Consider the following 26,302-nt stretch of genomic DNA (forward strand, 5'->3'; position numbering starts at 1 on the left):
TAATCTTATTTTGACAGAACATTAATAATGTTGGGTTTGCAAAGTTTCAGACTTATAATCGTTGGGGCAGATACTAGTATTGCAGTCAGTATACAGTGCATCATTACATGTACAAAAACTTCACACCTTGATGCGGAAAGTTATATAAGTAAATTGCGTCGACAACTAACTTATAAAGCAACGTCCGAAATATGCAATATCCGAATTATAGTTCAACCGTAAAAAGTCAAGATGTACTGACAAATGAACTGTTTTACTTTAAAAGAAAACATCATTTAAAAACTGTTTTGATAAAAAATGAACAAAGATAACTAAATACTTATCTTTTTAACCAATTAATTATCCCAACATTAAACATTTCAATTCCCTTGTACGTTTAATGCCAAGAAAGATATAACGAATGCATGTACCGTTTTCAAACATAAATTCATTCAATAGTATCATAATTTTTCCAGAACGGAGATGGCTAAAACCCTTTCTTTTTCGAAACATTCTCCTCTCTCTTGGCTGACCAACGCCTAAAGCTCGTGCGGCCGCCATGTTTACGAACGATAAAGTGGTCTTACCCAGTCCTAGCTTTAAGCACAAATCTTACGACATCTTAGCTGCGATTTTTTTGATAAAACGGTTCACAGTACTTACGATAAGCGTACGACCGAATCTTATGTAAGATCACGCTAAGATCTGTTGTTAAAACGGCCTCCGAGTCTTTAATGTACATACATGCGGAGGAAAAACAACATTTTAAATACTCGCAAGCCATAACAAAAAGCAGCTACACCGCAACAAGCTAGCAATACAATTCCTATTGATTTTGTTTTGATAATCCAGATAACCAATTTCGTATGCGAAACTTTCATTTACAGTGCCTTTACATTCGATATGTATCGCTACATGTACGAGAACATGCCCATGCGATGATGTTTTAGACGTATTCGGCGGAGAAAATGGTATTCCTTGACATGTGCGTGCTCAATAACAGTTATTCAAGACGTTGTCCGTGTATAAGTACAATGTGCCTACGCAATAACAATCGTCAAAAAAAATCGAAACTCAACTTTACCTAGAAAATAACGCCATTAGCAATCGATTTATCCATTCGTTGTCAACCAAAATGCGTCAACATGAACAACTGGTACTAAAAACTGTGCTAATTAGTGTGAAAACAGTTATATTATTTAGAGAGGGTAGTCACGTGATAGTAAAGATGGCGACGTCCATGCCGAGACAGTTATTTTTCGCCGTTTTATACCCTTTATTACTTCTGTTGTTTTTTAATTGCGATCACTTTCCAGCATAATCAGTAAAAAGGTGATTAGCTTTTATTTCGTATTTAAATTCGCTTTATATCTCGACTTTACTCCCCGTAAATTTTCTTAGTGGAGCCCTAATTAGGTTATCCCGCTAAGAAATAGCACCGAATAAAGTCGAGATATAGAGCAAATATTACTATGAAATAAAAGCCAGTAACTTTCTTCCTAATTTAACTGTAAAGAGAGCGGAATAAAAATAAATAATACAAGTATAAAGGTATAAAACGACGAAAAATACCTGCCTCGGCATGGACAACGCCATCTTGTTTGTCACGTGATTTCCCCATCTGTTATTTAGTCCGTGTTCAAAAACAATTGACGGTTCAGGAAATCGCGAAATATTCTATGAGTTATCTCCACACTCAGACCAACCAGAGAAAAACGGTTTATACTCGCTGAAATCGCTTCCGGCTGGCCCTATGATAGGCGTCATCCGATTAAAAACAAGTCAGTAATAAGGAAGATGTACCTGTTTAAAAACTCGATTTCACCATCGAATCGAGGCATCGGCGGCCATTTTTTCTCAATTCTGACCACGTGATTCTCCGCCTTGTTTTTACTTATTAAGTTTACAATTTAATTTCCGCACTTTGTATGTGAACCTTTACAACATGTCAATTTATTATTCAGTATATATCGTATCGCCCCCCTTGGTGCAAAAAGGTACCATGGGGCACACGGTACCTTTTTGCCCCATTGGGCCGATATAAACCACCAGACGCTTTATCATTAGTTGATATCTGCTCGATAACTTTTTCATGCGGAACAAATATTATTGAATAACCTTTGAATAGAATTATCTAGGTACTTTTTTATTTCCCGTTATGTTTATCACAATGTCATTGTGAAATGAATATCGAGACAGATAATGCATAACTGTCATGCATTATTTCACAACCGTCTGGTATTGCAGTTTAAATAGCAAACATACTCATGTGAATTGAAATTAAAAGAGTTAAGTAAAAGTTTGCAGATCGTTTCTTAAAGTAACGTGGCCTCCCGCGTTGTTATCCTGTTCTGTCCGTAGGTACCATCTGTCTGTTCAGAATATCGTGTTAGTCAACAGAATTAATTCATGTGGATGGCTCTCCGCGTGTGTTGTGTGCGTCTTCTTTAATTTATAACGCTGTGATTCAAGTAGGACTGTTGTTAATTACCGGCACACACAGTACCGGAACAAAAACTTACCCAGACAAACTGGGAGTAGGTGAACTGACTGCTTTTTGTTACACGAGTAAGCAGGAACAAACACAAATGAATTTAAAATATATCTTAAACGCCGTTGCAGGTGACATCGATTTTAACAAGGCCGACTTGGCGGAGTCTAGACAAGCGGTTGACGCTATTATGGACCATCTTCTGAAGCAGCTTCGGGAGCAAGAAATCGTTGATTCATTGAGCTTTCATTACAATTGCAATAGTAATTGCTTGCATATTATTGTGTAATTGTGGAATTGCACACAGATTTGCCCCCAAAAATATACTACCATATTCAGTTTACAATCTGTCAGTTGTCAACTGATCAATAGTTAAACAATCTTCGTAAAAACACATACACGTGAAATAAAAATTCTTTGAATGGAAAATATGAACAAAACTAATTCAACTAAGTGTTAATGCAGTTAATACTGTACTTTAACTGAAAGTAAATACATGTTCAACAACACATGATAACTGCTTTTACATTTGGCACCTTTTGGATAAATAGACCAATAATTATCGTCTGCAAGTTTACTTTTGATAGCCAGCACAGCACATACACGCATAAGGCAAGTATTTTTAATAAAAGGATTTTCGGACTTGCCGACTCTAATTTTTGACGAAAAAAGTTTAACCTCGATTTGTTAATACATGTGCTTGAATTCACCAAAAGCGACACCAACAGTGTTTGTTCACGAACGCTACAACGCTATCACCAGCGAAGTCTGCTAATTTCCCAATTATTATTCAACCGTCAAACTAAATCCTGATCGGAGTCGAGTATAAAGTATTTCTGTTAAGGATTTCCTTAAGATTTTATTAAATAAATAGTATTAAAATGACTTAAACATATAATAAAATTAACGTACAAGCAGTATGACAAGAACGCTTTAAACAATTACCCAAAATGCGAAACTTATTTAAGCCTATCAACCCTAAACCTTCACTATTTTACGCACAAAAACGCCAATATGTTTTAGAATACAATTCTTTTCGATGTTTAATGCAGTTGTAGAGAAGAATTTTCGCATAGAATAATATTAATTTCGATATTTTCATTTGGTACGAAATGGGCACGAAAGTTCAGTTTTGTTCCTGACCGATTCGTACCAGAGTTAAAAAATCGCAAAATCAACATTTTTTGCAACGGTATCGAGCCACGAATATATAAAAAAATAATCAATAAATTGAAATAGTATTTTATTGTTCAGGTTAAAAGCGATGCAGTTGTATCCAAAATGAAATTCCGTGGTCCAATATGTCAGGCACTTGGCGTCCGTTGAAAAGATGTAAAAAATAGAAAATTGCAAAAACTTGATTTTCTGAACTATTAAATATAGCTGGAAAATAAATGAAGTTTGCAATAGAGAACATTTGAAAAGTAGGAGTGTTTGTATGGCCTATCCGAGAGGATACATAGACTGTTCATTTTCGATCTTTGCGTCCTGCAAGAGTGCATTAACTGAGGACGGCAGTGTTTTTCCCTATATATAAACATGACAAAGTGTTTGATGTCTACAAGATAATATTATTTTAAACAAATAATGTATAACAAGTAACATAACTGGTCAAAACATTTTGAACAAAATCGTTTTATTCTATTGCTGTTTTGTATAATGTCTGCGGTAAATGATTTTTACTGGATAATAAACTACTGAATGTCTCTTTTAAACCTCAATAGGTTTGTTGTTTGTTGAGATATAGTATTTGTAATGCACAAAATGGATTCATTGCTGAAAAAAACCATATAAATGGCAAGTTTTTTTAACCTAATTAGATAATTAAAACAAAACTATTGCAAAAAAAGTTATTTTGTTCCTAAAAACCAGGTCCGCAAAACCCACACATATTTCAACCAAAATGCTCTGCAAAAAAAACTCACACAAAAGTTAATTTTGGGCAAGTTAAAAGATGGCATCACTTTTGAACCAGTGAAGATAATATAAAAAGTCAAACTAATTAAAAAACAAAAAGTCAAAACCTACAAGCTGATTATGATCATTTAGCAAATAAACATGTTTGAAAAAATCACTTGGGTTGCAAAGACCTTCATACCATAACAATTTTAACATAAGTGCATTGGTCACCACCTTTGTTTTCCTCCTCCTGCTCGACACTTTTAGAAAATATTATATCCGACAATCATTTTATTAAAAAATACTGGCCTAATGAATATTGACTTGATAAATTTACATGAAATACCACCTATACAGACAAACTTTGCACTTTGTCGATATGTGCGCTATTGTATTGATTGTTATGTAATCTGAGCACTATGCGAGATTATAGATGACACTATCCGGATTCCGTATTATGTGCGCTACTGTATTCATCGTTATGTAATCTGAGCACTCTGTATCAGCAGACAAACTATTGTATACACCTAGTTTGGGGAATTTCCGATGTCGATGTATGACGATTTAAAATCTTAGATTAATTTACACGATAAAAAATCTTGAAATCACAAGAAAATACGGACTAAATAATTGAGGTTTTATATTTAAGTCCAAACTAAAATAGTTGTTTATCGCAATACATGGGTGGATACAGTACGCGAACGGCTGTCACACCTGTCAGTCTTTTCACTCGAAAATGACGTCAGCGCAAAATAGATCGAATTCTCATTCCCAACCACATTTTCAGAAAATGTAAGTGTGCATTTGCTGTAAATCTTTTAAACGTACTCTATCAATATGAATTGCATATTGCATAACAGATAGAAACACAGATGGCTAGTGTCGGATATGGGGACAGCTTAGGGTTGTTTACGGATATAAACGAAGCTGTTGATAAAATCCAGGTATAAACTGTGTTCTTCCCTTCAATATTATTAATGATATTAATAAACTAAACAGTTACTGTAAATATAAATTTATTGCGATGTTAGAACATATTTGAAATGTATTATTTTTTACAAGTATGTTTTTTTCATATACAATAATTTTCTCACCGATAGTATGTCTTCAAGAAGCGGATTATATTCATATGGAGATGTTTGCGTCCCTTTTCATACATATTCCTTTAGCCACAATTGCTCGAGTTGGTCAAAATAGCGTTAACTAAATAACAACAAATATTGATTAATTCCAAAAGTAAATATTAATATACATAAATGCAACTTTCACATCCTTTGTAGTCTCAACTCGAACATATTGGTGTTTACCAAAATCAATGGCAAAAACCAAAAACCGACTACGGGGAAGTTAATGCCACATGGCTGGATCAAATGAAACGTTCGAAGTGTGTCGGTGAGCAACACGTTAAAATAACAAATCATGCTGTTTTTTACTTCACTACAATAAGATCTTAAGTTTTACATTTTCATTGTACGTATTGTAGTTTACATGTGTATTAAAAAATCCGTTTGTGTTTCGAAATCAAATCGGTAATGGATTACACACAAAATGTGTAAACAACCGAGTATTAAAAGCCTCATTTTTGTCGTAGAATATTCACACCCATTTACGGACCGGCATGCACATTTGCTAATCAAACAACGTTTTATTTGTCAAACTTACATTTAATTTCTGAACTGTTCTTAATAGTGGGCATATGTCGATAAGTTTTTCATGCAAAACGAATATTGAAAAACTTAAAGTTTAAGGGAAATTATTTTGGTGTTTGTTTATTTCCCGTTATGTTCATCGAACCGTCATTGATAAATGAATTGAGCGACAGATGTGTTTGCAAATCTATTAAGGCTTTATTTTACAACCGGCTGGTATTAGATCTATAGTAAAACAATGCAAGCAGACTCACGTGTAAGGCAATTAAGTGTTTCTTACAATAACGTGGCCTCCCGTATGGGTGTCCCGGCCTTATCGTATGTCTGTTCAGAATGTCGTGTAAGTGAACAGAATACTTTATATGAATATGTCTACTATACTTCATTACATGATCCTCGTATTCTTGTAGGGCTGTTGTTAGTTACAGGCACACATTGTACACGAAAACCAACTTACCCACACAAACTGATAGTAGATGAACTTACCGCAAACTATACGATTAAGCATGAACAACCGAAAATGTATTTATAATATTTCTATCACTCCGTTGCAGGAGACATCGATTTTAACAAGGCCGACTGGGCGGAGTCTAGACAAGCGGTTGACGCTATTATGGACCTCCTTCTGAAGCAGCTACGGGAGCAAGCGAGGGCCTCCGAATGGATTCTTACATCCGTCAAGGAAGCGCAAGAGAAGGCCTGAAGGTTCTAGACGCTAACGAGTTCGATACGTTGCTGTAATTTCATATAGAAAGTCTTAAGGGCCACATTGATCATTCAGCAATAACCAACGCCTCCGGAAAAAACAATTCCTGGATTTTGCAACTTACGTATCTACGGAATAATCATGGAAAGATTAGAGAAAATATGTCCAAGAATGTTTAAGGAAGGCGTGTTTGTGCAACATATTGGAGAAGTGTATCTGAGCTCAAAAGTTTTACATGAAAAGATATTCGAGTCTATGGTCGATACGGCGAGACACATGATAACAACAACGCTGCTAAGTGATAACGGGGTTTTGAAAAAGGCGTCAAGCTTCCGATTGTGCAGAAATATGAATCCACCAGCAATAAACGTCACGATTAAACTCTGGTACAACGATAGTTTCAAGAAGAAAATCGATGTCAATTTGGTGCCAGCTTTTCTACTTCGGTATGACGAGAAGACAACATATGAAGGTCATCAAATGCATAGCCCGATCCATGCAGTCTGCAAATAGGTGGAGAAAGTAGATTGCGACGAAAAACTCGTGTGGGACGTTAAAACTACGGGCTATGAGAAGCACATCCTAGATATCGCAAGAAAGAGTTGTCGGAAACGTTACATCACGACAGCTTTGCGAATAGTGAAGACATACTTCGTTAGGAAAGCAAAACTTGCGAAATATGAAGGCATCGCACCGCCACAAATTGTGACTGTCTTAAAGTCGTACCACAGGAAGCAAATTGCTTTCTACCTTCTCTACTATCTGTGCCACAAATGTCCTAGTTTTCCTTTGCCTTGTGCCCTACACGCCCTCGGTTATTTTCTTGACTTGTTGTTTGTATGTCTAAGGTCCAAAAGTTTGCCCCATTTTTTCTACGGCGGTAACAATGTGGGTACAATGTTGCCAGGATTTCCCCAGAATTATGGATTTCAGCTGCGATACAATATGTTTCAGAAGATCAACGACGAGTCTTAAGCAAGAGCAACCCAGTCTTTCATCGACGAACTGATACCAGATTTGGGATTTTCGTTCGGTGGTAATAATCCATATAGAAGGCAAGTGTACGATATTTTCGAAAGCCTGGCAGTCAGTCACGCAATGTAATTTAAGAACGAACAGTTGCAATTAGAAAACTGTAGCAAAACCTTTATTTTTTCCATTAACGTTTTCCCACACTACTGTGTTTGTGTGTTCAGTGCAAAACATGCAGTGGGTTTCTGACCCCCCCCCTCATAGTATGTAAATGTCTGGCTGTAGGAACATAGTGGGTGGTAAGTAAAATTGTTCCTATATTGTGAAGCCCATATGATATTTTTATGTTTCCTTTGAGCAAATTATGTTAATATATTCTTTATTTTGCGTTTCTTGTATGGTTATGTATATGTATAAACCATTGCAATAATCAGAACATTTTCGGTATTTTTATGTCTCCGAGTCTATACTGGGGGACATACTATTTTTAACCTGTCTGTTTGTTTGTAGGTTTGTTTGTTGGTTTGTTTGCGTTCAAACTTTAACACTTGCCATAAGTTTTGCAAAATTGAAGATAGCAACTTGATATTTGGCATGCAGGTGTATCTCATAGAGCTGCACATTTTGAGTGGTGGAAAGTCAATGTCAAGAACATATTTGAAGGTCAAAGGTCAAACATATGGGGGACACAGTGTTTCACAAACACATCTTGTTTGTTAATGTGTTTACATCATTTATAAGTAAAAAAACAATCACGCATCTAGGCCTGGGCTTCAATATTTGATTGCTGAATTAAAACTTCATAGCACAGAGGACACGGAGATCTTTACTTTTAGTAATAAAACAAGAGCTGTCAGAAGACAGCGCGCTCGACTTTTCGAGTGCTTGACAGAATAACGTAAGCCTTCATGGGGAAATTGTTATATTTAATAAGGTCAATGTAATATAGTCATATTCTAACTGGAAGAGGACCATAATTGAAACATATTGATCGCTTATGTTTGAAAGAAGTGGTAAATTATAGACGATTTTGCGTTCAGGTATATTTTCCACAATCTATTTGTAAAGACATAAAACAAACTAATAACGTTATATTTCAAGTTTGATAGCAATAGCCTGGATGGAATGGTTGGACGGTCTTTCAAAAATAAAATAATAAAAATAAATATTTCTTTTTTATCATGTTTAAAAAAATCTGTTTGTGTGTTGGGGGGGGGGGGGGGTGTTGGAGAGGGGGAATAATGTGGGTGTGTGGTCATTTATTAGATGATATTTCAAAAATAAGAAGAAAGGAAAAACACACTATTTGGAGTGGGGGGATGGTTTGGATTGAGTCAATTGTGGTATGTCAGGTAAGTGTTGTTTTGTCAAAGTATGAATAAAATCTGATCCTAAATAAAGAAGTTATAGCAATTTAAGCATTTTTTTATTTGACCTTGAGATTCAAGGTCATTTAAAGGTCAATGTCAAATTCAACTTGCCAGGTACAGTACCCTAATGATAGTAAGAAAGTATTTGAAGTTTGAAAGCAATAGCCTTGATACTTTAGAAGTAAATTGTATCTAAACACAAATTGTACAAAATATTCAAAGTTACTAAGTAACAAAATGGGTCATAATTCCGTCATAATGCCAGCCAGAGTTATGCAACTTTTCCAGTTAAGTCCCCTTATGATAGTTAGCGAGTATTCCAAGTCTGAAAGCAATAGCTATGATACTTTAGCAGTAAAATTGATCAAAACACAAAACTTAACAAAATGTTCAATTTTCTAAGTATAAAAGGGGCCATAATTCTGTCAAAATTTCAGTCAGAGTTACATTACTTTTCCTGCGCAGTCCCATTATGATAATAAGTAAGTGTTGCAAGTATGAAAGAAATAGCTTCGATACTTTAGGAATAAAAAGGACCTAAACACAAAACTTAACAAAATTTTCAATTTTCTAAGTATAAAAAGGGGCATTACTCTAAAAAAAGTGCTGAAAGAGTTATGCACCTTGACCAACACAATTGTCTTGCTGCCATAAAGAAGTATTTTAAGTTTGAGTTAATTATCTTTGATAGATTTAAAGTTATTTGACTTTATAAAAAAAATTACCAACGGCGACGGCGACGCCGGGGCGAGTAGTATAGCTCTCATTTTTCGTCAAAAGACGAGCTAAATATGTAGCGATTTTTTTATACATGTACTTTTTCGTGTACTCTGTATCCACAGCGCTTCGGTCGTTGAGATAGGGGAGTTTTGATATGTGGCATGAACAGTTATTGTGAACGGCGGGCAATCGGCTTACTGAGATCTGGTTGGTTGATATGAGTATGGAATGAGTGATGTATTGGACGTCATCATTGATGACGTTCATTCGAACGAATGATAAAGGGGGCTAAGTTTCGTTAAGGTGGCGAGAATCACTGCGATTTGAGTTTCTTGAAAACTGGCCCAGCACGTTTGCTGAAATTTGACATGTATATGGACAAGAATGCGATCTACCTGTTGGCGTAGGCGTTATACCTGGGAAAAATAAAGTTTTTTGATTAAATCACGAAAAAGTTTCGCAAGTTTGACAAAACCGGATATACAAAATGCGGTATGTGGATATACCGAAGTCCTACCGAAATCCCCGAAATCAAACTTTGATAAAACAATGTTTCATTAGTGATTTCAGTGTATTTCGCAACGATCTATATTAAAATACGCAGTTTTTCAATACACAATCAATATTAATGGGGATTTCGTGGGGTCTCGTGGATTTCTGGGGATTTTGGTAATTACGGGAAATTCGGTATTTCTTCACACCCGTCAAAATGGTCGACTTCGTCAGAATGAACGCTTAGAAAGTATTTACAAAAAAACATCATCTCAAACGATGTAAAGTGAACGCTACTTATCTGTTTTGTAGATAAGTATACGATCCATTGGAAAACACTAACATTTGACATAAAAAAACGCCAGTGGATATGGAAATCTTCATCGTTTGAAATAGCAGACGGCGTCGACCAAAGGCGAAAAGAACGCGAGAAAGTATTAACAAAATAACATAATTAAAAATGATGTCAAGTGAACGCTAATTCGCTGTTTTGTAGATAAGTATACGATCTATTGAAAACCATAACATTTGACATAAAACACCCGTGGATATGCAAATCTTCTGCGTACCAAATAGCAGACATCATGCGGCGTCTAATCTGAGTCTACGCTGTTTGCCAAGGCCGATAGTATAATGAATGGAAATGCACAAACTCAGCAACTGGCAAGCATATATGCATTAGTAGATTGTTTCGTGATTATTTAGAAACGACTACATAATTCTTTTGGTTCAGCCAGTGCAACTTAACAGAAATAAGTATAATAGTTTCTACACCTGACAACAATGTGCCAACTTTATACAAGGTAAGTTGTTTACATTATTTAAAATATTTCAAGCTTACAGTATACAACAATAAACAGCTGGTACAATGTAATGTCATCGTTTTAATTTTAATAAGCCCGTGGTTAATTACCCTTTTTAATCTTATGGTTCAATGCATCTCTAACACCTTCAATTGACATTCTCGGCTCGGGTACTACTTACCGGTACATGTACCCCGGGTACTCTTAACTTTACTTACATGTAGCCCGGGTACTCTTAACTTTACTTACATGTAGCCCGGGTATGGTAAAGAAACTTAAACATACCCGCAAATATTAGATTGTATCCGAGTTGTATATCTGCCATAAATCCGATGTCGTTAAACATGCTAGCGATTAAAGTAAAACAATATTGTTTACCTTAAAGAAACTTCTCTTTAAAAAAAATCTGCATCAACATGCTTTTTAGTATGAGTGTTGAGAGGACGCCGTAGGAATAATCAAGTAATAAAGAATACGTCTCTGTTACTGCTTTTATTTCCTTCATGTATAATGACGATAAGGATTGACGACTAACATTGACGGCAATGATAACAAGCATTGAAAACTAACACTAACGACAAGGATTGGCGACTAGATGTAACATTGACGATTCTCTACAATAAATGAAATTAACAATAAAGAATGAATAATACGATTATAGTACAACAGATCTGCTATTCGAAGTATAATATGATAGCATACACTCATTAGAATAAAAGGTTTCATAAATAACAATTTGAAACATTTTCAATAAATATCGAAATATCTTATACAATATTTATTACACAGCATGAATTATTTGTTAAAACATAATATAAATACCAAATATGGTGTTCCCCATTTAACGGACCTCCCAAACCAAAAAATGTTTCTTTTAAAAAATCTATGACGGTAAAAAGTGAACGTGCGACATCGCGGAAAATATACTTGACAACGTCATACAATGACGCGACTTTAAACAATTTAAGATTTTAAATTGAATCACATTAATGATTGTAAAAATGAGTTTTGATAATACATTGTATAAATGCCATTTAACAGAAAATTGACATAAATGTAAACATAATTAATTTTTACAAAATAGCCGACAACAACCGATTTAGTGTTAAAATTCCCGGGTATGTTTTAGTATATTTACCGTACCCAGGGTACGAGCCTTACTAACTGTATTATTATTATATCTCACCGACTACCTTTACCTTGTTGTGTTTCAACCTGAAATTTATGTAAAATCCGGCTTTCTTTACTTTTATTTTTCATTCATTTGATTACGCAATTGTTGACGTATCTCGTGGAAAATTATTTGAATCTTTGGATTTTAGTGACGACAAGCTGGAAGTGTCAATTTATTTTTTACAATGAATCTAAGATGTATTTAATTTTTGTGTGTTTGTCATGCATAGTTCAGTGTTTTCCAGAAAAATTTGAGTAGCCAGTTATATGGCCGGCAACTATGCAGTAAAACCAAAGCATTTGTGACATTTACTTGATATATTTGGGAAAAGTAGCCGGCATCAAGAGTTAATGTAACCGGCAAGATCGCTAGCAGCCGGTATTTAAAGAGAACACTGATAATAGTAAACTAAATCTCTACGACGGGATTACAGCTTTGTAAAATTGTTTTTTGGGTGATAATGGTTAGTAATTCATACTAATGTTATTAAAAAATATCGGCTTTAAATTTAATTTTGAGAATGGGATGGAAGAACAGAAAATGAAGAGCATACAGGGATGGAAATAAGTGGTTTACCGTGAACCCGGGGCAAGTAGATTTTGGCCTGGGCAACTCAATTTCAAAAGTTGGTAAACTTCTTTTTTTTTAAAGCTTAAAACAATTCACTGCAATAAAAATTGAAAAACAATTGATCACCATGGATCAATACTAGTTAAATAACATTCATTATTTAGGAATAGGACATGATTCAATTCAGGCTCATAATAAAACATCATGCATTGAACATGTGTTGTCAGCAAATGTATTTAATTATCTATTATTTTATTAAAAGAATGTATAATATTCACATGTTCATATTTCTGGGCTCGTTATTCTTTATCTGGGCAACCAAAATACTAAAGATGGTTGCCCACAATAGTAAACAGTTAGTTTCAATCCCTGGCATATCATTGTATCTCTATTGTTATAAGCATTGCATTAAAGTTGTGATTGAGGTTAGCCTGTTGTTTATGGTATATTTACATTTTAGCTTGACTGTTATATATGAAATATATATAGTCGAGCTATCCTACTCAACCCGGGGTCGGCGTGCGCATTGGAATGTTTGCGTACCACCTCAAATATATTTCCTATGTCCATTCACATATTGCTTTTATATTTTGCATACTTCATTACCGACATAACCCCAATCTATAAACAAGAGCAGACAACTCATTTACTGTATCAAGCATTTTAACAGAATTAGGCCCTTTTTCACTTAGAATAATATGCATATTATTGATAAATCTATGTTAAAGTTTGCATATGACCTCAAATATTTTTATGTCACTTGACATATTGCGTTCATACACCATGTATTTTGCTTATTAACCAACATGACCCCAATGTATAAACAAGAGCAGATAACTGTATCAAGCATTTTGTAACAATTATGGCCTTTTTTTCACTTAGAATAAGCATATAATTGATAAATCTATTATTAAGTTTGCGTACCACCTTTAAATTGCCATAACTTGTTTATTATGCTCCCCCCCAAATTTTTTAGGGGGAGCATATAGTCGCCGCTTCGTCTGTCCGTCGGTGCACAAATTTGTTTCGTACCCAATTTTTTTTGTACCCAAATTTATATATGTACCCTTTTTTTTCGTACCCAAATAGTTTTTTGTACCCTAATTTTTTCGTTCCCTATAGGTTTTCATAACCAAATTTTTTTTCGTACCCAATTTTTTTTTACACAAATTTGTTCGAACCCAAATTTCTTTGAACCCATTTGTTCGTACTCAAATTTTTTTCGTACCCAAATTCGTTTTGTTCCCAATTTTTTTTGTACCCAAATTTTTATTTGAACCTTTTTTTTCGTACCCAAATAGTTTTTCGTACCCTAATTTTTTTTCATAACCAATTTTTTTTTCGTACCCACATTTTTTGTACCCAATTTTTTCGTACACAAATTTGTTCGTACCCAAATTTCTTCGTACCCATTTGTTCGTACTCATTTTTTTTTCGTACACAAATTTTTTCGTTCCTTATTTTTTATTTGTACCCATTTTTTTCGTACCAAAATAGTTTTTTCTTTCCCTTATTTTGTTTGTACCCTTTTTATCGTACTCAAATTTGTTTTCGTACCCAAATTTGTTTTTTTTTCCTACCCACATATTTTTTCGTACCATTTTTTTTTAGAAATAATCGATTTTCAATTTGATTTCATCTCTCCACTCATTCCATCACGCGAAACCCTTAAGGTGTCGCAACTCTAGTACCGAAAATAATTTGATTAACAGTTGGCATCATGTCCCTTAAAGGCAAAGTCATGGAGAATTTTATTAAAATGGATGCAACATATGCAAAGAGATTTGATTGGTTCCGAGCTTAGTTCGATATAAAATCACTGCCGTTACAATAATTTTGCCGTTGTAATTTTTGCTTGTTCTTATTTTGGTAATTTTTGTTTTATTATGAACCTAAACTTGTTCGTTACTTTCAAAATATATAAGAAAATGATACTTTTTATAGTATAATATTAAAAAAAAAGTAAAATTCTTCTAGATCTGGAAGGATTTTCTTGCGATGGCAGTGGTTATCACAAGAAGTCGTTGGGACATAACCGCTGCCTGGATGTTGGTCAGTGGGGCTCGATTGGACATTTTTGGCTCGGTTACTACTTTAATTTACCCTGGGCACTCTTAAATATACTTAAATGTACCCCAGGTACGGAAAGTATGCTAAAACGTACCATATCACAGTTATAACACCACTTTGATTGTTGTCGGCTTTTTTCAAATGTAAAATATTAATATTTATATCAGTATTTTGTAAAATGGCCTCAAACGTATCGAAACTAATACTAAAAACAATGTTGAGGCATGTTTTGTTAAAAGACAATTTTGTTTCGTATTCCGTAGCGCGTTTTACGATATCGATTTTTTTTTTGGGGGGGGGGAAATAAAAATCGGATGCAGTCTCAATTGACCGGGTACGTTTTATTATATATTCCGTGCCCAGGGTACATTTGAGTATATTTGAGAGTACCCGGGGTGCATTTATGTAGTACCCGAGCCGATAATGACCAATCAAGCGTAAGTGAGGTTATTATTTTAGTAGCAATACACAAGTGGGAATGTGATGTACATTGAAGGCACAGCAAACTGAACCAAACTGGAATTAGTTGTGAATGTCGGTTTATACAGACAATTAAAGAGCTCGACAAAAATGGGTCTTCGATATATTGGAGCGAAATAACGGATCTCCACGAATCGAACTTGTATTCATAACATTGAAACTCGGAATATTAAAGCAATGCGTCCGAAGGATGCACATGTTTGAGAATGATGCGTCCTCATTAAACAACTGCACGTGAGTAGAGGACGCCGGATAGAATGAATCACTCATATTAAAATGTTCTCTACTGTATGACAACACAGTTTAACATATTCCAATCCGCGGTTTGATGTTGAGATATATATTGAAAATAATCAGTTGTATACAATACACGTTGAGACCAATATTCTCGGTTATTCTTTAGATAATGATTTGCTTTGTTAAAATATTTGAACGTGACATGCGCAAACTCGAAAATAAACAAAGAAGAATATCTTCAATTATTCTGGGATAATAATGGGCGGATAAATCACTTGATAATACACATATTAATTGTAGGCACCATGGTTTAAAAACAATGATGAACTATGCTGGTTACACAATTATCTCTTCCCTAAGAATGACTGTTTCACCAAGAGCGTAAACGGTTGTTCATCCTGTAATGTTTTTCTTCAAATAAATGAGTTTTTGTTATAGCATGCTCATACCAATTTTCAAGATAATTAGGTTCTTTTTTCAATAATTACAGGAAAAATGATATATAACACATATAAGGTAAATCAATCAGAATGTTAATCATATCATGCTTATTATTATCATATCGTTTGTTGTTCCCACTTTTTCATCTAGCCCAATATGTATTTCATGATGTGGATCGGATTGGGCAAATACCCTTACATCATGGGAGGTCACCATTGAAACATTAAGGTACTGCCCCTGAATACAAAATAAAGCAATACATATATGAGCCGTCCTCTGTAAAAGGGACTGTATATGCTAGTCTTGGACGACACTTAACGCACATGCATAAAACCCCATGTTAACAGAGCACGGTCCATATTTATGGTTTTGTTATAGTTAAAAGATAATATACAGCAAAAAACACTGTCTACACAAATAACGAATCTCGTTACAATCTAGAATGATATTCAAATATATTTAAAATATCATGAGCAGACAATATTTATATTTAAACGTCTCACAAACAAAATAGCGACATAATGCAGTTTAAACTTTAACAAGTAAAAACATAAATAACGTAGGTTTGTAGGAAGTAGTAAAATTCCAATAAAAACTTTCCAAAGTTTGGCTTTGTACTTTAATAATTGTTGCAATGAATATTTGATCATCATTGTTTTCTTTTTGAACTTAATCATATACACAGCCATTTAAATGGACATCGACGCCTGGAAATTTTGACAAGTATAGCTAGATCAATATGTATACTAATAAACATCATCAAATAGTATAATATCATTACCTACACATTTATTTAGGCTTTCGTTACCAATGGAATTGTTATTGCTTAAATGTTTTGTTGAATTGCACACAGACCTGAAAAAATAGGTTATACAACCATTTGCAGTTCACAGCCTGTTAATTGTCAACATATCAACAGTTAAACAATCATGTTAATTTTCCGTCAAAAGGATTTAATTCAAAAGTCCGATAAAGTTTTACAGTTTATTTGATAATAATCCACGGACAGCTTTATCCCGATACCATATGTATGTGCGTATGTTTGTGGTGAAAACTACTATAAACAAAAAAAAACATTATAAAACATGTCTTCAAAATATAAGGCAATGATAAAAATATACACTGTTTGACTAGAAACGATGAATTTTGGCAATATAAAGAGTACTTCATTTTTCGATTAATGAATAATGATGTTTTTGTACTGTTTTTGTTTAAATATTTTTTTATAATTATTTGTGACGGTGTTGTGATTGGTCTTAGTTCTATGTTGGGTTGTTTATTCAATGTCCACTGACAAAATTAATTGACCGGGTTCTTCTTCGTATACAGCACTCCTTGTAGATCAAAGATTTTGTGCCCAAAAATATAGTATCGGCCCTTCTGATTGGATGTTAAGATATGTTACTATGCGCAGTTGCGTGTTCTTAAAATATAAACTTAATGGAAAACAAAACTCCTGCTCATTTTGTTTTTAAAATACGTTTACATTTCATTGAAAAATAAGTGGCATATAACACATTTGATAAACTACTATTTATCCATTAACAAACTACTTACTAGTGTGTTACGTAATTCTAAAATCATAGCATCAACCATGAACAAACATGAACTACTTTGCAATAAACAACGCAAAATAATAATCGTCGTTAAAGTCAAGGATAAGCATCAAATAAATTACAACTTCTAGAAATTGAAAATTGAAAAAAAAAAACATTAATTTTCCAGGATTTCTTGAAAGTATTTCGTTAAAGGGACGATACTATGAGAAAGGCCGATACTATGAAAGTAAGGGATACCCGGTTAGCTTCCAATGTCGCCTACAAATAGCTCTAAACCATGCGGTTCTCGTAGCACGATTACTTGGCAATTTGTGCAGCGTAACAGGCTTGCCATATCTGCCAACTTTACCCCCAACATTTTGACATCCAGGCATACAGGAATAGAATTTCCAATTGTTTATTTTATTTTGCCTGTTACTTTTAAAAGATCGGAAGTGAGCGATACCTTCCCGAATGGGAGGCAACTCTTATTCAACTTAGTTTCGAAAATCCGGAATGACACGTATATTATATTAATATTGGTTTTACTATGAACAGTATACTACACAAAGGAAATGATGTCAACTCAGACTCTGTGGTAATTCCTCTCACAAGCTGGCGACCCATCAAGATATCATTTAACTATTTTCAAGTTCATAAAAAAGTTAAAATATATTTTTGCATTTTACTTCTGGATTAGATTAGATAGGACGTTTTTCCAGAATGAAAAAAATATTGATTTACTTTTAACCTATATTGCACCAGAAAATTCACCTTTTTATGATCTGGTTAATACTGATGCATTTTTCCAATATAAAACGATATATGTAATTTTTAAAACAAAGGAATAGTACTAGCTTGTGGTGATTTGAATGCGAGGGAAGGGCAGAAATCGGACCTTGTACGTAATGATCGACATGTTTCTTAAACAGCAGATGAAGAAATTGATTTTTACATTCCTCTGGTATCTAATTATAATCGAACTAACGAATTCGGCGACAAATTTCTAAAGTTGTGCAAAGCTCATGATTTTCGAATATGTAACGGTCGAATAGGGAATGCTTAAAGTATTTTCCACCCAACTCGAGATGTACTGGTCTGAAACACAGGTAATTCTCGCGTGTATCGGTGCTTTACACGGAGCACGTAAAAGAACCGAGGGATCTATTCGCAAAGAGCTAGGGTATCGCACCCGGATTCCTTGTATCTCAATACTGTCTCTTGAGCAAAACCAAAGGACCCCATTGGAAATAAGTGCTTGCACTTTCATGGGTTATCCTTGACTGCAAGGTCAAAATAAATAAAGAAATACTATCTATCAACGCAAAACAAACTTACAGTGAAGAGTATTACTTATTATTGAAAATAATTGAAAACAAATGTACGTGTTAAACAGCTGTGCATACTGATAAGATTCGTAGCGTGAACATATGTGTACAATCATTGTAAATGAGAAAGATAAGTTTGAGCTTTGGCCTGCACAATGAGTATGCTGCACAAAGTCATATTGCCATAAACCCATGGCCTAAAAATGGAATAGCATAAAATGTAACGAACAAAACTCCTAAGATTTTCCTATATTTTGTTTCGGTAGGTAAGTCCGTGGATGGAAATACATATATATATAACTCTCAAAATGTAATGGAATTAACCCGAACTTGGCTATTATTCAGTAATAGACAAGTGTCAAGGTAACAAGTATTTTACGAAACATTTTGGAGTAATCCCGAGATTTAATTGACTGAAAGCTCAAATGAAACAAATTCAAACATTAAATATTTAGAAGTGCTGTAATATTATATTTGCACGTGAGTATGATGTTATTCTTTAGAATAAAATTCTTTATAAATATAAAGTTGTGTACATATACACACCATATTTTTTATGAACATACTCGATAAGCAAATTTGTAAATACATTATTAATTTGTAAATACAATGATATGAATATTACATCATGATATGTATTTAAGCACTGATTGTCGCCAAATTTTAAATTTCAATTGTGTAAATATGTACATGTATTTGTTGAAATAAAAGTTCTCTTTCTCTCTTCACGCATAATGGCGAAAACGTGGTTGATTATTTGTTGGGAAGATACAATCATTTGACCATATAAGGAATTTCTGCGTTTTAAATCATGCACCACTTACATTTTATTTAAAAACAAAAACAAAATTTTCTGTTCATGCAATAAACGCTGAGAGCTATTTTTATACCACATTTATATAGCGCCCTTTTCATACTCGAGATGTGCTTTCAGAGGCGCTTTACATTTTTTCCCTGATCACTGGGTCATAAGTCGGAACCTATGCCAATGCAAATAAAATAATCTAGATACGGAGGAAATGGTCGACCGAATAACATTGTTTTTAAATAAATATGGTTATAAATACTTTAAAACGGCTCGAAAACAGCACAAATGTTCACAGTTTTCAAACACAAGTAACACATGGTTTGATAATGAATGTAAACAAAAACTAAAAATATATATATATATTGAGAAGTTAAACACGTACAACCTGTATAAAAATGGCCATTGTAGACATGCGATGCTTATAGCGAAAAAATATTATAAGTATCAGTGCAGACAATCTAAGAGTAATTTTAAGTCAAGAGCACCGCATAACAGGTGCCACGCTCGGCTGCGGGTGCAGTTTTGAATAGATGAAAGCTTGTTTAGATTTTTTTAAGAGGTCACAGTGACATTGACCTTTGACCTAGTGACCCAAAAATGGGTGTTGCGTGTAGAACTCATCAAGATGCAGCTACATATGAAGTTTCAAAGTTGTAGGTTGAAGCACTTTGATTTATGAGCCAATGTTCAAAACCTTGACAAAATGTTAAGGTTTTAGCACGACGACGGACACGACGAGCTGGCTATGACAATACCTCGGGTTGTCTCCGAAAACAGCCGAGCTAAAAAATCAATATCTTAAAATGAATGAAATGCGATTTTAAAAACCAAAATAATTTTGGAAACTTTTAAAAAAGAAGGCATTTACTTACAGGGGTTATAATATTGACATGATGATTTTTTTGAACATTTTAATTTACCAAAAAGAAATCTTATTATTTTTTTATCATATTATCTACGAATGTTTTAAAGTTCAAAAGGAAGTCATAGATACACCACTGAAATATTATTTTACTTTTAATATTCTTGAAACACAGTCATTTCCAAAATCTTGCTCAAAGGGAGGTAATTATACCTATGTTTTAAAAGGTCACTCATTCGACCCAAACAACTATCGAAGTATAATATTAGTGAGATGTTTTGCCAAATTGTTTAGAGTGGTAATAAACGAACGACTTAAAAATGGGATATTCTAAACGATAAGCTAACAGACGCACAATTCAGATGCAAATCTAACTAAAGCGAAGTGGATGCTATTTTTTTTCTGAAGGCTTTCATAGATAAACAACTTAGTAGTAAAAAGAAACTATAATGTTGCTATATTGACCTAATGATATGTTATGATTCAATTTATCGAAACGGTGATTGATACACGCTTATTTATAGCGGCATTTACGGTAGATTGTTAAACATTATTCGGTCGATGTATGATGAAGTGAAATTATGTGTTAAACATATAGGGACGTAGTCGGATTTCTTTAATTGCGAAGTTGGATTATTGCAAAGGGAGACAATCTCGCCTATACTTTTTTCTCTTCTCGCTAACGACATCGAACTTTTTAAGTAATAACAATGAAAACATTGTAACTTCAGACAGACTGTCTATTTATTCATTATTTTTGCAGATGATGCTGTATTTTTTCCGAAACAAAAATCTTTAGGTAATATCTATAAATATTGTGATAGATGGAAGCTTAAAGTACATGTACAAAAAAACAAAATTAGTCATATATGAAAAGGGTGGAAATAAGTCACAGAATGTGCATTTTTTATGATAATAATGAGCGAATAGAAATGGTCAAATCATTTAACTCTCTCGTCATTGTACTATCAAGTGGTGGGTCTTTTATACAGATTACTCAAACGTTATCAGATAAAGGCTTAAAAGCTATGGGGTCTCTTTTTGTAATCACCAAAGACATGCATGTTCCTGCAAAAATAATGTTGAATCTGTTTTATTCGTATGTTACGTCAATACTGTGTTATGCGTTTGAGTTTTTTTTTTCAAAAGCTGAGGATATTGAAAGAGTTCATAGACGATTTTTGAAACGAATATTTTATGTCAAAATGAGTACTCCTTATGCAGCAGTATAGGAGAAACTAGGGCGATACCCGTTATAAATAAATCGCTTTGTACGAATAATAAAATATTTTATAAAATTGTATACTATTAAACAAACTTATTGTATATCATATAGTACACTGTGCTATATGAGAAAAGGTAATGAACATATTATACGATGTAACAACTGGATAACCAAAGAACGAGACTTGCTTCAAAATACTGGTTTTGTAGATGCATGGATGTATCCAGAGTCAGTAAATTCAAATGTATTTATTCCTATATTTAAAACTTTACTTATTGATGTGTACATAGGTTTGTGCCTGAATGATTTAAATTTTAAAAGTTCATTAACATTATACACAGAGTTTTACATCGATTTGAATTTTCTGATTACCTTAACATAATCCAAAACTTTAATTTAAGAAAAAAGTTAAAAACTAAGACTTTCGTCACAAATGTTAAAAATTGAATCTGGTAGACATATACATATTCATAGAAACGAACGTAAATGGTATATATGTAGCTCAAATGATATCGAGGATGAGTATCATTTTGTAATCGTATGTCCTCTTTAAACTAATATAAAAAATTTTTATCGACAGATTCTATTATAACCGACCTAGTATGCATACATTTATACTTTTGTTAACAAATACGAACACTAAAGTTCTAACAAATCTCGCGAAATATTGTAAAAATGCTTTTTAAATGAGAACTGAGACATTGAATGCAAACGGATAGTAATATAATGGAATAATCAGCATTATTTTACACATTTGATACACCAATTTTGTGTCTTTCGCATTGTTATGCATGTGCTTCTTGCTTATATATTGTTAGTTTTGTATTTATAACAAACAAATAGACTTATTCAAGTTAAACGGATAAACTCTCTGTTCTGTTCTGCTCTATAAAATATAATTAAATAACTGTTTAAATAAGATTGTAATGGATGGATCATATACGAAAAAAAAAACAACAATACAGTTTAGTTAGTTTGCTACGACGGGTAGCTTATAGCCAAAGTGGCAGGCTTTTCAAGAATAACACTTACTTCTCGACTTCATTTCCACCGAAGTAACCAATTTAATAGGTAAACAGCCATGATCATATATGATCAGACGGTTTGTGCAGATTAGTGTTATCGCTTGCACTGGGAAGAATCTATTAATTGGGCCACGGGGGACAGTGCGAGATACAGGAAACGTAACTTTTCATAAAACGAGACGACATTGGGTCTTCTAAGATCAAGTCAAAGCACTACAAGTCACAATACACGTTTGTTTTACGTCTTCATCGAAATGCGAATTAGTTGTTTGGATAAGCAATTTGTCAAAGCTGCCATTAATGGGTTCTTGCGCCAGAGTGTAACCAGTTGACCAAGGATCCGTGTACGACCAACATTGTGTGATATACAACTACTGTTACCATAGCAAACCAGATATTTGGACTTGTATTATTTTAATACCTCTGATTGCCAACAATAACCAGACGGGATGCTTCAAGTTCTATTTTAAAAGCCAATACGGCTCATCGACGCCATGCTTTATAAAGGTTTTGTCAAAATCATGCTCATGTTGATGTATGCACATGCTTTTGTGCAAATTTCAATTTATAAATAATTTTAATTTTCTTATTGGAGATCATACCATGTAAACAGGGGCACGGTCGAAAGCTCATCTCGTGTATTGAAATGAGTCCGCATTCTCGAATTTATGATTTAAAACTTAACACTAATTACGACTATCAAAGGTACACACATACAGAAAAGTCAAATAAATGGCAAACCATTGGTTAATTGAGAAAAATCAACATGAAAATCAATTTTAAACAGAGCTATTATTTTAACGTTAGTTGTGTAATCCTTTCCTGTTTGGCGTATTGCAGGTTACAGTTTAGAAGTAATAGTCATACAACTTTCATTTTGGATAACAACGTTTTGCTTATGAAAGAGACGTTATCTTGATAATGGGATTGCGATTTAGATTCAAGTGTTGATATGAAAGTATTCTTAAACACGATTTAAAATCTGGAACGGATTTTATATCAAAATTAACAATACATAAATATAATGCATTAAAAGTTATAACGACAGTTTTGAACGGTATCGCGTCATATAATTTTTTTTAATGCGAATAGGTCTATATGGATCAAAACTATATCTTTGGAAAATAAATGGGTAAGCCGGGGTAAATTTTGACCCACGTTTGATCAAAATCGACTTTTAAGCTTAAAAGGTAACAGGGGCAGGTCCACCTAATAGATGTACACTATGAAGAGGCTGGTGGACCCGTACATAAACTAAAAATTCACACACACACCTTCGAAATGACCTCATAAACTAACTTCGAAATTCAAACACTAAAACCTGCAGGTCATCAATTATAGCAGTCTCATACGCGGGCGGACATCATAAACTTTGAAAAACACACTAAATCACAAGTCGGTTTCTGGACACTAACACAATTGTTAGATCGTTAAACTGTTATAGAAAGCAACAACATGATATTCTGCCAAGATCGCCTGTGTTGGTTACAGCAGAATTGGTTAAAAGGGCATTTTCAAAGATTTTGGCATGTATTGAATTTTGTCATTACATTGGTTATATTGATAAAGTTTTACATTGGACCTAACAATTATCAGTAAAAAGCAAGAATACAATTTAAAAACAAGAACAAAAGTAACCGTCAACTGGGCTCAAACCACTGGCCCCTGGAGTAAACGTATTTCGCTTAGATAGCTCGACCATCCGTGCTCATGCTATGAGGGAATGTATTTTTCTTTATATAAGCACTCCTCGTAGTTTCACAAACTATAACGACAACAACAGAACTTTCCAAATTATTCAACCGTTTTGCGTTGAAACGCGTTATAATTTTCAGGTTTTCAAATCGTCCAAAGATGCATAAAATGGATATGTTAGATGATAGTAAATGTTCAGTATTACTATTTCCTCACAAATATCATAACTAAAACGAAAATTTGCGAATCTGAAACAATTTGTTTTTAAATTTTGTCAATTTACTAAAACGTGAAAAGGCCCCTTTAATGTATCTAAGCAAGGTTGCTCTTCACAAATCGTTTAAGTTGACTGTTCTACTCTGATGATCTCTTGCGCAACAACCGAGTTGAACCAAAGCTCAACTATCAAGATGAAACACAATAAACTGCTTGGTGGACCTATGTCGACATATAGATTTCTCCATCTGTGTCAAACTGATCAATGGTTTTATATGTAGTCGTAGCTCTGAAGCAATACTTCGGATATTACTCTTTTGTCAAAAAAGCTAGCACTTCGTTTATATAATGTAAACTTGATGCTTCCATTTACTCTGATGCATCGGGTCAAGGTAAAGTAAATACTAGCATAAAATAAACGAAATGTTTGCACGTATATATAGGCATATCAACAATAAACAAATTACTTCAGACATACTCCGCACAATAGATATATGCATTCATCGGATATTAAACTTCATCATTGACACGTCCAATACAATTGAAAGAAACATACTCCTTCGATAACCAAATAACCTGATTTTTCAAATCCACATTTAGATATTTATCCGTTAGGTTTATAACGTCAATATTACGAATAGCAGACATGTTTTCCGCATAAAATACCTTTCGTGTTGCCATTGTTGTTACAACAAAGTAAACTTAAAACGAATCTAAGCGTTGTTAAATGGCAGCGCATAAAATATACCTTTATGATATTGCTTCATTTCTTAAAAATATTTTTTTTTTTGATAATCTATTTTATTGAAGTTTATGGAACAATGAAATTAAAGGCTTCGTGTATATTATCAACAACGTGCGTTGCAAAAAAGAAATCATTATCTACCGTTAACACGTCAATAAGATCACACAGTGCACACCGTCCGGACCGTCTAGGTATTTATTGTTGTGTTATAAATTAAATGCTCTGAACAACTAGACAACAGTGTTTATAAAGAAACGTATGACAGGAAAATAATAAATTTAAAACATATTGTTCTTTTGCACAGTTTTCAACATTATATTAAGTAGAAAATCGTATTGTCGTTTAAAGAAATTTTGTATTTTGTGCAGGTTTAATCAGAACTGTGAAGGCATTGTCAGTTCACCCGATTTCAAGGTTGTAAAGAGCCGAATATGCAATTTGTATTTATATCATTTGAGTTGAATAGCATAGTATTGATGCATATTTATGTGTGCACCTTGATGCTTGAACACCTGGGACACAATACTTATGCAGTTTATTTACACATACACAACTTGTATTCCATGCATTGTATATTTAATTTATTTAACATACAATCCAGAAAGACAGTAGAAATAGAAAGTGTTAAAATACATTATCGTATGTGAACATGAACACATTTTTTATACAAACGGAGAAGGCGGTATTTCAATGTGCAAATTGCTAACGGAAACAAAAACAACATGAAACATAACTAATAAATCATCAATTATCTAAAATAAGACATTTCATGGCCAATCCGTTCTATAATTTAGTGCCTGTTATAAA

The 26,302-nt window shown here is 33.7% G+C and overlaps 1 protein-coding gene across 3 annotated transcripts in view; it reads left to right on the forward strand.

Moving 5' to 3' along the window:
* Positions 1-5,137: 5,137 nt before the first annotated feature.
* The window catches only part of LOC127844341 (uncharacterized), a 182,497-nt gene continuing 161,332 nt past the window's right edge, over positions 5,138-26,302 (forward strand). Inside the window, exons 1-3 of one of the 3 annotated variants that reach the window (XM_052374464.1) lie at positions 5,138-5,313; positions 5,650-5,761; positions 6,573-6,637. In XM_052374464.1, coding sequence (XP_052230424.1) covers positions 5,242-5,313; positions 5,650-5,761; positions 6,573-6,637 — 249 coding nt within the window. In that variant the 5' untranslated portion in view covers positions 5,138-5,241. The remainder of the gene's footprint in view (positions 5,314-5,649; positions 5,762-6,572; positions 6,638-26,302) is intronic. The other 2 variants (XM_052374463.1, XM_052374461.1) reach the window with 2 other exon arrangements.

The sequence above is a fragment of the Dreissena polymorpha genome, chromosome 9 (genome assembly GCF_020536995.1).
Source record: "Dreissena polymorpha isolate Duluth1 chromosome 9, UMN_Dpol_1.0, whole genome shotgun sequence".
Lineage (NCBI taxonomy): Eukaryota > Metazoa > Mollusca > Bivalvia > Myida > Dreissenidae > Dreissena > Dreissena polymorpha.